The sequence below is a fragment of the Streptopelia decaocto genome (assembly GCF_964273445.1).
Source record: "Streptopelia decaocto genome assembly, chromosome: 1".
Lineage (NCBI taxonomy): Eukaryota > Metazoa > Chordata > Aves > Columbiformes > Columbidae > Streptopelia > Streptopelia decaocto.
This window is the reverse complement of record NC_138663.1, coordinates 46,936,023-46,949,206: the sequence shown is the minus strand read 5'-3', so window position 1 is coordinate 46,949,206 and position 13,184 is coordinate 46,936,023. Positions and strand designations below refer to the sequence as shown.

General features: G+C 43.7%; 1 protein-coding gene across 1 annotated transcript in view; it reads left to right on the top strand.

The window, feature by feature from the left end:
• PLEKHG7 (pleckstrin homology and RhoGEF domain containing G7) overlaps positions 1 to 10,693 on the top strand; it is a gene marked incomplete at both ends in the record, with an annotated part of 72,422 nt that extends 61,729 nt beyond the window's left edge. The window contains 4 exons of the mRNA XM_082072825.1: positions 2,466 to 2,545; positions 3,852 to 4,011; positions 7,093 to 7,190; positions 10,586 to 10,693. Of these exons, the coding sequence (XP_081928951.1) occupies positions 2,466 to 2,545; positions 3,852 to 4,011; positions 7,093 to 7,190; positions 10,586 to 10,693 (446 nt within the window). The remainder of the gene's footprint in view (positions 1 to 2,465; positions 2,546 to 3,851; positions 4,012 to 7,092; positions 7,191 to 10,585) is intronic.
• Between the last annotated feature and the right edge of the window lie 2,491 nt (positions 10,694 to 13,184).

Here is a 13,184-nt window from a genome sequence, read left to right as displayed (position 1 = left end):
AGCAACTGTTTCACAGAAGTAAGCACAGCCCATATCTTACGTTTCCTTCACCACCTTCTCAGGAACAGAGGTGAAGAGAATAAGCATCCAACACTTTTCTGTTTCCCACCACCATTGTTGTAAAGGGAGCAGCAAAAGGGACATGTTCCATTTTTCAGTGTTTTTCTTTTCCTTCCCTCGTGAGGAGAATTCTAGCAGCAGAGGAGAAGGCACAATATCAGGGACAGCTGAAGAAAAGGTTCCTATGTTGTTTAGGGGGTGGCAGGCAGAGGAGGAGGAAAGCCAGAGTCCTCTCTCACCAGTCCTTCCCTCTGCACTCATTGCCATCTTGATGAGACACCAGCCCCCAGTGCAGGAGGTAAGGGTGGCCACCAGGTGTCCACATCTCTTTCTGCAATACCTCACTAGAAAACTGAGAAGGGAGCTATGAGCATAGCTCTTACCCATCACGACAGCCAGCTGCCTGCAATCTGCAATAAAAATGCCTAGGATTTGGCCACTTGTCTGAATGAAATATCTTTAAAGACAAAAACGAAATCACAAGTCACATGTAATGCTGCACAACAGAAAAGAGCATGTTCTAAAGTCACAACTCTGAACAGGCTCACGCAAATTTTGTGTTAAGGTGAACTGTGCTTGTTTGAATTAAATTGAGATCACTGAGACCACAATTGCATGAGGTTTTTTGGTAATCCTGTACTTGAGAATAGGAGCAGCTGAGAGAAGTGAGTTCACATGTAGAAAGACAAGGCTCAGGGAAGGCATTACGGTTGTCTTCAGCTGCCTAATGGCTGATTTAAGGCAGATGGAGCTAAACGATGAGACATAACAACACAAGTTGCAGCATGGGGTACTCCCCCAGCAGATATCTGGAAAAACTTGTTAACAACTAGGGTGGTCAAATATCGGTACAGGGGAACAGAAAGGTTGTAGTGTCTCCATTCTTGCACATATTCAAAACTTGACTGAACAACCTGCTCTAGCTTGGCCTGCTTGGAGCAGTGGGTTGGACCAGAGACCTCCAGAGTTTCCTTCCAACTGATGCCATTCAATGACTGTGAACACAGTATAAATGAAAGAAACAGAAAATTTTGTCCAGAGCAGCAGACAGAGTTTAGGACAAATCATTCTTTCCTGTGTAACACCCACAAAAGCCTACTGCTGTGCAAGAGATCCTGTGGAGAGCCCTCTAACATGTTTTTGACTTCATGGAAACTTATAGAAGATTAGTTTTCATAAGATGTCTAATACAGGTTAGCTTGTCATCTTCTGAATCTCCACTGACATATAACAAGGTCCTCGTGGTAGTTTTTTTATTCTCCATGCAACATGACCTAGTTAGAATTTTAGTTTTCAGTAGTTACTGATGTTGCTTTGTGCAACATTAATGAGATAAGAAGTTTCCAAACCAAACCTTTCAAAACCAAACATCCAAGAAAGTACTTTAGGATTCTGCAAGATTGCCTGGAAGCAATAGCTCTGACCAGCCTCATTTTCTGTGAAGACTGGCTGGGCATTTCATGCCAAGTTTTCATGCCAAGAGATATCCTATTGGTACAGACTAGCCAGCAAAGACACTATATAGAATAAAGCCTGCAGCAGTGAAAGGAGGTGATTCTGGAAGTGAATTAGGACAGTAAGTTGGGAGCAAAAAGTGAAATAAAAGAAAGATTCATGGAAAGGGATAGAAGGAGCCATAAACAAGAAAGAAGTCAAAAGATAAAGCTCTGTAAAACCAGTAGAGAGCCCAGGTTTCCTGCAGGAAGTTGTTCAAAAAATACTCTTGCTTTTGTTAAATTGTTCCATATTGTTTATTATAATAATATTCAAGTTTTCAGCATGGCTTGGAGATCAACCTAATAGACTTTGAAGCATTCTCGCAGACAGTTGTTTTCATATTCTTCACATTCTCGTGTCATCTAAGCTAGGAAGAAAAGATAAGTCAATAGTGTTTTGTGTAGTTTTTGAAAGGCTTTTGTGATACTGTCAATTAACATTTCATCACTGCAAAAGCCTGTGAAGAGGGCAACATAACAGCATTTAAATGTACCAGGAAAAGTTTGCACTTCCCTGTTTCTTTGTCTCTGCTGTTTTCAGAAGGTTCACTGTTTATCTGGTAGGATTTGCTAGTTCATAGCATGCTGATTGTTGTATTTGACAATACTCCAGGTGAGCCAGGTCACTTTTCCTAGAAGGTAAGCAGTTGTTTTTTCATAATGAAGTAGCTGCTGCAAGGTACAAGTAATAGTAGTCAAATTCATCAAGAGACACATTATTTTTTTAAGCACTGCATTTGAAAGCACAGACTAGGAGATGAGTAATTGTGTACTATGATGGAAATCATGCTTCTTTGATAAACGCATTTTGTAAGACACAGCGATTCATAGATATGCCTGATCTTAGATGTAGCATTTCCTTAAAATAATCATGCCACCAAGTTGATTTTTTTTTGTTTTTCCCCTCAGAAAATACAAGACTCCTTGATGTCTATCTCTTCCTGTTTGATGATCTTCTATTAATTACCAAAATGAAACGTAACAAAAAGGTAATAATGGATAGAGATTTCCACAGTTGCAGTTATGGTTTTTTTAGCTTGGTAAATATTTTGAATGTACTTTGGAAGATTGATCTAAGGATAAAAATACAAGATGTCTAATTGGCATGAAGGACAGGTGATAGTTCCTTATGCAAAGAGCAAACCATAACACTGATTCTAAACCCTGCTTCTAGGCTCAGTATGTTACAGGAACACTGTGACAGGCAGAATTTACATTACAAGATCTTAATATTTTCCTGGTGTTGTTCTGACGTGCTAGATTCCTGAAGCTCAGAAAAGTTTCAGGAATGTAAGAGGTTTTCTGATGCTTCCCTTGTGACTCAGTCCAGCAAATGGAGAAATTTTTATCCCAGAGATATCATAACTGTTGGAAAGCTGGTTTCAGTCTCAGTTCCAACACTGCCTGTTGTACATTGCCTCTCTTTGCTTTGATTTCCCCTCGTTTAAAATGGAAACCATGACTTTTCTTAAGAAAGCTATGACTGATGAAAAATGCTAGAAAGAGACTTCTATAGATGATACATCCCTGTATTTAGCTACAAAAAAAAAAAAAAAAAAAAAAGAAAACAGATGACCTGACATTCCTAAAGCTTCAATGCAGGAGTTCCTCTAGATAATTAAGTTGATGACGCTGATGTAAATTAAGGCTAAGTGGACCTGTCCAAAATCTCAATAAGTTTGTGTCTGATTTAAAGATTTCTTGGGTTTGATTTTTTTTTTTTTTTTTAAGAAGCAGGTGTTCTGCTTTTGTAGGAGATAGAGAAGGCATGTAGTGAGAAATTCTAGACCAGCAGCACCATCCCTTAGCAATGGCAGGGGAGGGATGAAGGGAGCAGGAATTCAAGGGGCCTGGTGCTCACAGGCAAATCTCTGGGGGTTGCCCCATATACATATGTTGGTGAACCTTCTGTGAAGGGCTTCAAATGCCCTGGAGCCCCAACAATTCTGTGTTCCGCATGTATGTGATGGGAGATGGGGAAGCACACTTCCAAGAAACATAGAGGAAGTCCTGCTATTAAAATAACAGGGGGTTGGGGGTCAAAAAAGACCTTAAGCTGACTCTTTTCTGCCTGTGGACTTGTATTGTCTTACTATTGTGCCTTTTTCAGTACAAGGTGTCGCCTTCCAGGAGAGGTCTGGGTACTGAGGAGTTTTTTTTCTGAAGTTCCTCAGGCAAACAAGCTGTCTCAATACCTTTGATAAGAGAAAGCACATAATTTAGGGCTGTTTAGTGCCTATATTTCATGAGCAGATGGCAGACAACTAGCTAACCAACTTCATTTTCTATTCCCAGAAATACGGGGGCTCAGACACCGGCTTAGTCCCTGTCTGTCCTTGCCTCACTCCTGAGCTGCAGTCCTTCATCAGAGAGGGTGGGTTTTGCACAGTCCTAGACCAGCCCATCCCACTAGACAGACTGATACTGAAAAATGTCGACCCTGTCCACAGTACAGGTATGTGCCCACATGCATTGGAACATCTTCATAAAAGTAACCCATGTTCTTTTGCAGTAACTTGCACATACACACCAGTGACTGTCAGATATTATCCGTTCACCCCAAAGGAGGTAGCAAGACTCCAATGCATTCTTTGTCAGGAGTCAAGTATTTCCTTGCCCTAACTGTCCTAGCACACTTCATGAAACCCCAAGCCTCTTTCCCAAGTACATTCTCAATTCCATACTAGTTATGCAGCATTTTTCCTGTTGTTCCACTGCCCAACACCCCAGCACGCTGCTCTCCTGGGTGTCATCACACATGCACAGCAGCAACTCTTGAGGAGGCTGGAGAGGAGGCTTATCTCCTGAAGCTGCTCTTCCTCAGTTCCCCAACAGCTACCAAGAGAATGGAAATCACCCACCATATGTCGGTGCCACTTTTCTCACAGACATCCAAACACATCGCCAGGGGAAACTGCCCCAATAACACCTACTGCTGTGCCCTTGGGTGAAGAGGGGGGGAGAACTGACCCCCACAGAGAGTGACCAGCCTTACCCTGCCAAAGAAACATCCCTGGAGTCACCAAATCAGAGTGTGGGTGAGGGAGCGTGTTTTAAAAATCAGGCTTCCCCTTGGTCTGAGTCGTTCTTACAGGCTCTCACACATTAGCCTAACACTGCCCAGATCCCAGGAGCCTCCTATATCAGAAATAAGAGAAATACAAATCTCCAGGCTCCAGGGCCTGTCAGCCAACCTAATCCTAAAGGCTGGGAGGAAAAGCTCAGGGAGCCAGAGTGCTCTGCAGGACGTCTATAGATGTGGAAAACAAGCGTAGAGCCCATAAAATTTATAATAACCTTGAAAGATATTCACCCAGAGTAGTTAGCATTCAGCATCAATGCTGATAGGAAATAAAGGTAGGCAAAAAAAGGCAAATTACTAAAGATGAGATAAGGGAATGAACACAGAGAAGAATAACCTTTTTATAAATGTACTCCAGACACTGTCTGTCTGCTAACGAGTGTCCCTACCAACCGAAGCAGAAATGAAGCAGGCACACAGCCACCCATGGGCAGAGCAGGGGGCAGCCCGACCCTTCTGCCTAAGCCCAGGCCCAATGTCAACAACTTCTGAGTGCTGGAGAGGGCTGTGCAGCCACCCTCCTATTTGCACATACAACATTGGGCCTAAAAGCCATATAATGGAGTTGGGAATAAGAGTTTTGGATATTTTTCTTTTTCCTAGCCAGAATTTGCTACATTCAGAGATTTATAACCAGGGTCCTTCTTAACCCTGTGACCCACCTGCAACCACTGGTTGTGGCCCTTTTCCACACTCTGGAACTCATTATCTGACTTCTCTCCCATATATTCCTACCAGCTTTATTACAGCTATAGCTATGGCAGTCTCTGTTACTTACCTGGTGTCTTGTAACACCTTGGAAGCCCCAATCCCAATACAGGACCCATTAGAGTGGGGTACAATAACTATAATGAAATTACTGTAGAGAGCTTGCAGTTCAGATTTCCACCATTTTGTGTAAAGCACCAGGCAAAACTTCTGCTATCAATAGAAAATGTCCCTTTTCAGGGAAAAAAAAAAAAAAAATTAAAAATATCTCAGAAATGTGTGACCTTGGGGAATGCTGCCAACTTGTTTGCAGTCTCAAGAAGGAGACGTACTACTGGTGGCAGTAAAAGATTAGTTAGCATGTTCTCAGAAAGGGTAGCATGAGTGATCCATCACATTAATAAAAAATGAAACTCTGATTTTTGATCTAACTAGTATTTTTGCATCCTTTAGCTTCCCGGGGGTTGATCTCACTTTGGAAAGAAATGTACCTCAATGCAAGGACTAGGAAAGCAATATATTGCAAAATCATAGAAATACCCTTTTGGCAGCAGCAGCAGGCTGATAATTATGCAGACCAATTCTAGCCCAAATTCTGCCACGTATCAGTCAAAGGATAAGAGATATAACAATGTGCTCATAAGACTGGGAAGACACCCTAGAGGCAGAAACATCCATGAATGCCAGGACCTTGTACAAGAGGTGTAACTACACATGTAAGTGTAATAGTAAGAATCAATCTCTGAAGACAGCAAGCAGCAACATGCTTTCTGATTAGGAATTGCTTTCCTTCTAAAATTCTGCTCTGGATTTCATTTTGCAATTATTATTGCTTCACCAATAATGCTTTACACTAAGTTTGAAGGAGACAGGTATGTCACCGTATCAAAGACTGGCAATCTTTACAGTCACAGGATTTCTTTTAGAAAATATTACTCAGAGCTCGATGCTGAGCATTGACCAGAAAATTCATTTTTAGAACTGTAAAGTTGTACTTCCCATTGACCACAGAGAGAACTATGAGTTCTGAAGTGTACCGCCTCTCCAGCTATGAATTTTTGCTGCTAAATGATTTGCTGCAATAATTTAACCAGTCTGCACTCCACTTTACTCTTCTATAAACATAGGATTATAGGACAATTTATCTTCCAGAAACATTTTGAGGTCTGACTGTACAGCGCTTGGTAATGCTTAGACAAGAAGCATTATAGAGCAGCAAGATATTCTACATAGTATAAGGCTTCAGAGGAAGCTATATGAACTAGATAAGGTTATCAAAAAGATATGTACTAGACTCAGAAAAGCGCTGCCTTGTCTGGGCAGCTCAAGATCTTGATATCTTCTGCAGGTCGCATGGGTTCAGGAGCAGAGCTTGGCTCAAGGCTGCTGCTCACAGGGAGACAACCCTGCATATTGCTTGCCGTCGCTTTGTTTACAGCAATGTTGATTCCAGCTGAAAAAAGCAATGCCACACAGATCCGGTGCATTGTCACAGGCTGCTGTGCCCTCCTCCCTGCTACTACCGGCCCATTCAAGCACGGCTTCCACAGGATTTTGGCTACCTGAGCCAGCAGTGTGCCCAGGTGGCCAAGGCGGCCAACAGCATCCTGGCTTCTATCAGGAATAGTGTGGCCAGCGGGACTAGGGAAGTGATTGTCCCCCTATACTCAGCGCTGGTCAGGCCACAGCTGTATTCATGCTATGGATATCATGAATTGATACCATTTCTCCATACTTTTTCCACAGTCTTCAGCCTGCGAAATGCTTTCCTAATACAGCATGAAAATAGGTATCGTCAGTGCATAGCAGTCTTTTTGCTGCAAGCTCAGACAGAGTCTGCCAAGGTAAGAAACACACCTTTTTTTTCTTCTCTAATTACACAACTGTGCTTTCCCTAATGGAGGATCTCAGCCTAAAAGTAGTCATGCTGTGCTAAGAATCTATTACAGTTGTGACATTTGACCAAAACCAAACCAAAACAAATTAACACCCCAGTGCTCTGGCTCACATGTTTATTACAGATTTTTTACGGTTGAACATGTACCAATTTTTTATCTGCGTTGAAAGCAGGTCGTATTCTTGTTGAAAAACATTATCACTTCTGATTGCTAACAAAAAAAAAAAACAAAAAAGAATGAAAAAATACAATAACCCCAAACATTTATTGCATAACAGAAATGAAGATGAGCAGCCCCTCCAGAGAAGTCAACACCAAAGCAACTCCCCTTCGCCCAACTCGTATGCAGTAGTACTCAGATCAGAAAACTGTTTCATACTCATCTATGCATAACATAGATCTTGCAATTTCAGATTGAACAGATGGTGTAATTAATTCCACTGTTACATAAATACACTCCTCATTTTCACAGCAAAAAAAATTTCTAGTAACAGTGCTGTATATAACATCTAAAAGTGTGGTAGGCACTCCACAGAAGTATTTTTTCTCCTGTAAGCTGAATTTCATTCTCTAATACTTAATGCACAGAAATGTGGCTATCACTAATGCTAATTCTTAAAAATAAATTGCGGTAGAAGGACTTTTTCAGGGAAAAGCCATGAGTGAATTATTTCCATTTCCAAGTCACTGGTTTGTATCTGGAATAGGTATCTACTCAAGATGTTACCTTAACCTGTTACTGAAATATTACCTTCCCCTTCCAAAGCTTCCTTCACATCAGGTGGCTACCCCCTTCTTGACATCTCCCAAGCCCAGTTCATCAAAGGAGAAAATTCTGCAGTGAAAGGTTCTTTTCACTTGGATGTGGTGGCATTACCACATTTTGTTGAGCTTGGGCACTCTGATCCTTAAGAAAGGCAGACTCTATCCAGCATCATTTGAAAGAACCGCCTTATTTCAGCTCCTCAGAAGCCAAATCTCAGCATTATCAGTGTATTTTTTTAAAGAGACTCACTAGCCAAGATGAACTCATGGTTTTAGCTGATATGACTGCAATGCAGAATGGAAGAAGATTTGGATAAGACTGATACTGGCGAGGATCATCAGACCAGGGCCTCGAGGTAGCTCAGCTGTATTGAAAGGGAGACAGCAAACTGAAGGAAGCCAGAAGTGCCGTATTCCCCTTGACTCACCCCAAGCAGAGGGCTGTCACATTGCGAGCTACCCCTTAGATCTCCTGATGTTAGTGAGGGGCCTGCCTCAGCTCTCAGCTCCCTCACAAGACCCCAGCTCACTGGCCAGAGGGAGGGATGCTCTGTTGGGCACTCTTGCCACCATACTGCGCTCTGCCAAATGCACAGGGAACACACGCCTGCTCCACATCTCTGTCACCTCAATTTTCACAGCACATTGAATGTAGATGCAGTGACCTCCTCGCTCCACTCCCACCTCCCTCTCAGACACACAATGCTCAACAGACACATGGAAAAACAGACCTGCTGTTAGAGAGCAGTGTAGGGGAAAGGGACCTGGGGGTCCTGGTGGACAGCAGGATGATCATGAGCCAGCACTGTGCCCTTGTGGCCAGGAAGGCCAATGGCATCCTGGGGTGTATTAGAAGGGGGGTGGTTAGTAGGTCGAGAGAGGTTCTCCTTCCCCTCTACTCTGCCCTGGTGAGACCACACCTGGAATATTGTGTCCAGTTCTGGGCCCCTCAGTTCCAGAAGGACAGGGAACTGCTGGAGAGAGTCCAGCGCAGGGCAACAAAGATGATTAAGGGAGTGGAGCATCTCCCTTATGAGGAAAGGCTGAGGGAGCTGGGGCTCTTAGCTTGGAGGAGACTGAGGGATGTCCTCGTTAATGTTTATAAATATGTAAAGGCTGAGTGTCATGAGGATGGAGCCAGGCTCTTCTCTGTGACAATCAATGGTAAGACAAGGGGCAATGGTTATAAACCGGAACACAGGAGGGTCCATTTAAATTTGAGAAGAAACGTCTTCTCAGTGAGGGTGACAGAGCACTGGAACAGGCTGCTCAGAGGGGTTGTGGAGTCTCCTTCTCTGGAGACATTCAAATCCTGCCTGGACACGTTCCTGTGTAACCTCATCTAGGTGTTCCTGCTCCGGCAGGGAGATTAGAGTAGATGATCTTTCGAGGTCCCTTCCAAGCCTTCATATTCTGTCATTCTGTGATCCCGCCTATACAACGGCCCTGCCTGCTGTTTTCTTGCTGACTCTTCCAGTTCCTCCATCGCTGGGCAACCCCTGTGTAACCACCGCCATCACCCTGCGCACTGCACCCTCCTCCACTGGCAGCTCCGAAGGGGTCAGAGCCATCGCCCCCCACCAAAGCCGGGCTCTGCGCCCTGCCAGGCACACGCAGCTTGTGCAGGCAGACTCTGCTCACGTCCGCTGCTGGGACTCCTTAGACTTGGGGGCCATGCAATTATCTCTCCAACTTTCTAATTCTCAAAGCAAGGAATTCAACTTGTTCAGGGTGTAAACACGCATGAGGAACAAACAGATGGGTCAATACCAAAATTTATGACTCCCAGTGCAGCATGAAGTTGGACAGATTGCCCCTTCTCACGCGTTTCTACTCTTTGCATCAAAGCTCAGTGTTTCTACATGCATTAGAGCAGGGAGAGCAGCCCCTGACCAGGCAAAATGAAAATCCTGGGGTAGGAGACCTTAAGCTCATATTGCTGCCAGCTAATTTGTACCGTCTAATCATAGCAATTCAGAGGCAACTCAGCTTCTGCGACCCAGACCATCTGGTCTAGCACAGAGAGAAGGAAGTTACATATTTTAAATCCACTTCTGCAGCCATAGCTCCCTGTCCTCATACCTGGATGACAGCAGATACAGAGCTGAACGCTGTCAGCATGGTGCTAGAAATTGAAATTCATGTGGCAGCACATGACAGATCTCAGAGAGGGACAGAACTTGCTGATAGCACTGGAGATGTCTTAACCAGAAGAACAGGGAGCCCAAACTGCAGGGACAGCATGAAATTAATAAATATTCCACAAAAAAACGGGTGAAATAGTGAACAGCAAACTTCGCAATTTCAAGTAAACAGAGCACAAAAATCCTACCTTCCAACCAAAAATGAAATCTCCACCAGAAGTCCCTGGCCCCAGACACAGACTCCAGCAGTGTGTAGTGACCTGAGCAACAGGGAGGGTCTTGATTTTGGGATAATTCATGTTCACTTCAGGAATTATGAGCATGGGCCTGAAGAAAGGGTAAATGAAACTAAAGGCTCTGAGTGTTTGTGTATCAGAATTACTGGAACTTTTTTAGATTGTATTGATTTACGAACTATTTTTTCTTGCTACAGAAAACATGGATGTCACAGATAGAAACTGCAATCTCCAATTACACCACGCAACATGAAACCAAGGAAAGCAACACTTTCTGTTTCCCAACTGAATCCTCCGAAATTTAATGATGTCAGTGCAGCAGCACGTCCAGCAGAAGACTATTGTGGTGATAACACAGTTATTTCTTCCAGCATGCCTTAAGTTTCTGAAACTAACAGATTTCTGACTTGACAGAAGTGAAGAGTTTTGACTATGGGATGTGGGAATAAATTGGAGGGGGAAAATGAGCCATGCAATAAATGTATCGCTCCTAGATGCTCCTTTACTTCAGCTAGGGGAAGGATTTTGCAATGCAAAAAGGTTTTAATACAACTTGTTCTTTTCTGAAAAGCAGGATGGGAGAGAGCCTACATTAGTGAGGAGAACTTATCCACCAGAAAAGTCTGGAAGGTTTATTCCAAGATCATCCAAACTGTATTAATAAATTCCACAAAATTAAAATTGTGTAGCCATAGATTCCTATAGTTATGGCTACCTACTAAACTACCATGTTACAAGCTGTTTTTTGCATTTACTTTGAATTTATGGAGGCAGATCAGTAAAAGCATGTAGTTGACTCCCCATTAATTTTTAAAACGAGATTATTTAAGTTTCTTTGAAAAGGTCATAATTACATACAACATTCAGTTAGAGACACTGCAGAATACAGAAAAATAAATAAGTGTATTGATGTCCTGCTTTACTGGGATTTTTGTTTTACCTCTTTTTTCACAGCTTTATTCACTGCAGATCTGTCATTACGGAGTTTGCAGCATTGTCGCCTTTAGAGCTCAAGTTTGCTTCACAAACTGGAGTGTTCCTTTTGGATTAAGCCATTTGATTCTCCACTGCTGTCCCAGATCCATGGCCCACGTAACACACGTGCCCCTATTAATCACTTTTTTTCATCCCCTCTTTTTGAGGTACTGGAAGAGACTCACAGGACAGGCTGCAGCTGCTAGTCACAACATCCGTGCAGGTTGCCACCACGGAGGGAGGGTGCTCCCACCAGGTTAGCCCTGGCTCATCTCCTGAGATTAGCCATAGTCAAGAGACACAAGAGACTTCCCTAAAGCCACTCATACATGACTCTGTCACCTCTCCCCCTTTCTGTGCCCAACCAGCCAGTCTCGCTGAGCAGAAAAGTTAGCTCTTAGAATCACCTCCATGTCTGACATTACTTAGGGGGAAGTGAACACAGACGAGGACTATGCTGAATAACATAGTAGTGCTATTCCAGTTGTTCACATTATTCATAGGGATGTCAGCACTCATTTTGCATTCACCTCTACTCTACAAATTAGTCATGAGCTCATGTGCTGCCCCTGACCCAGCTCCACTTGCCAGGATGCAGTGGTACATTTTATCCACTTGAGCTGGTTCACCTGCACAAGCCGGGGTCTGGAGGCTGCATGTACATATGTATTATGTACATACTTACCTGGTTCAGCACTTCCAGATGCAGCCTAGGCCACTGCGGTGCACATTCCCGGTCTTGTCCCTGTGCCTGTGATGTGCAGGTTTTTGTCACAGCTTCCTGGGAAAGGAACAGCCACCCGGTGAATGTGTAAGGCAGGAAAGCAGAGCAGAGTGGAGACAGTAGATCAGCTCCAGGACACCACACAAGCCGCAAACTCTCAGTCACAACCGGGCTGACACAGCTCTGCTCCATTGCCCCCATCCCAACTCAGCTGCAAACTACATCACACCCTCCCCCTTCCAGCCCTGGTCCCTCACCAGAACCTCACAGCATCTTGAAACCAATGCTGATAGGACCAGAAAACATTTCAAGCCCAGGGAAGTCACACCTGACAGAGTAAACTCTGTGCTTCATGCACTGGCAGAAGGGAGGAGGCGTTTTACTACTCTCTATATTTTTTTCCCAAACGAGCTCAAGGCAGGTCTGCTCAGTTTACCAGACAACTAAATAGTCCCAGAGACTGGGTATTTCCTGGAGGCCAGCACATCTCCAAGGAGGACACCGCAGGGGAAGGAGGAATTCACACATGGGCTGTCTTTAGGGAGACGTAAGCTCAACAGATTGCTGCAGTCTGGAAAGATGCCTCAGAAGCAGTCAAGGCAGAATTTAACTTCCCAACTTAAATTGCCTTTCAGGAGACCTCTTCTCTCCACCTTTCTACAGAGAGCCCCTAGGAAGATCTGCTTCAATAGCTAAACATGGCTTTTGTGAATGCTCTCATAATTCAATAGCAGCTTTGTCAAGGGACTGATCTCACACACGTTAAGCATGTGGCTTCTCTCTGCAACACAGCTCCAGCCTGAAAGAGGTTTCCGTGTCATAAGCAAGCCCTTCATTAGCCTAAAAAATAAAACAAGTGCTACTTGTGGGCCTTCCAGTCATGCCAATTGTCCAACTGCATTGAATGCGATGCCTGACCACAGCCAGCAACAGAAGGGCTTTCATTGAATGCAGGATACCCAGCAGCTTCGTACAGTTATTGGGAATGGAAAAACTACTCTGAATTTAACTTGTGAAAAAAAAAAAAGATTTGAAAAGCAGTCGTTATCACTGCCTCCTCAGGAACATGAAAGTTTTTGTTGTGGCTCTAAAACTGG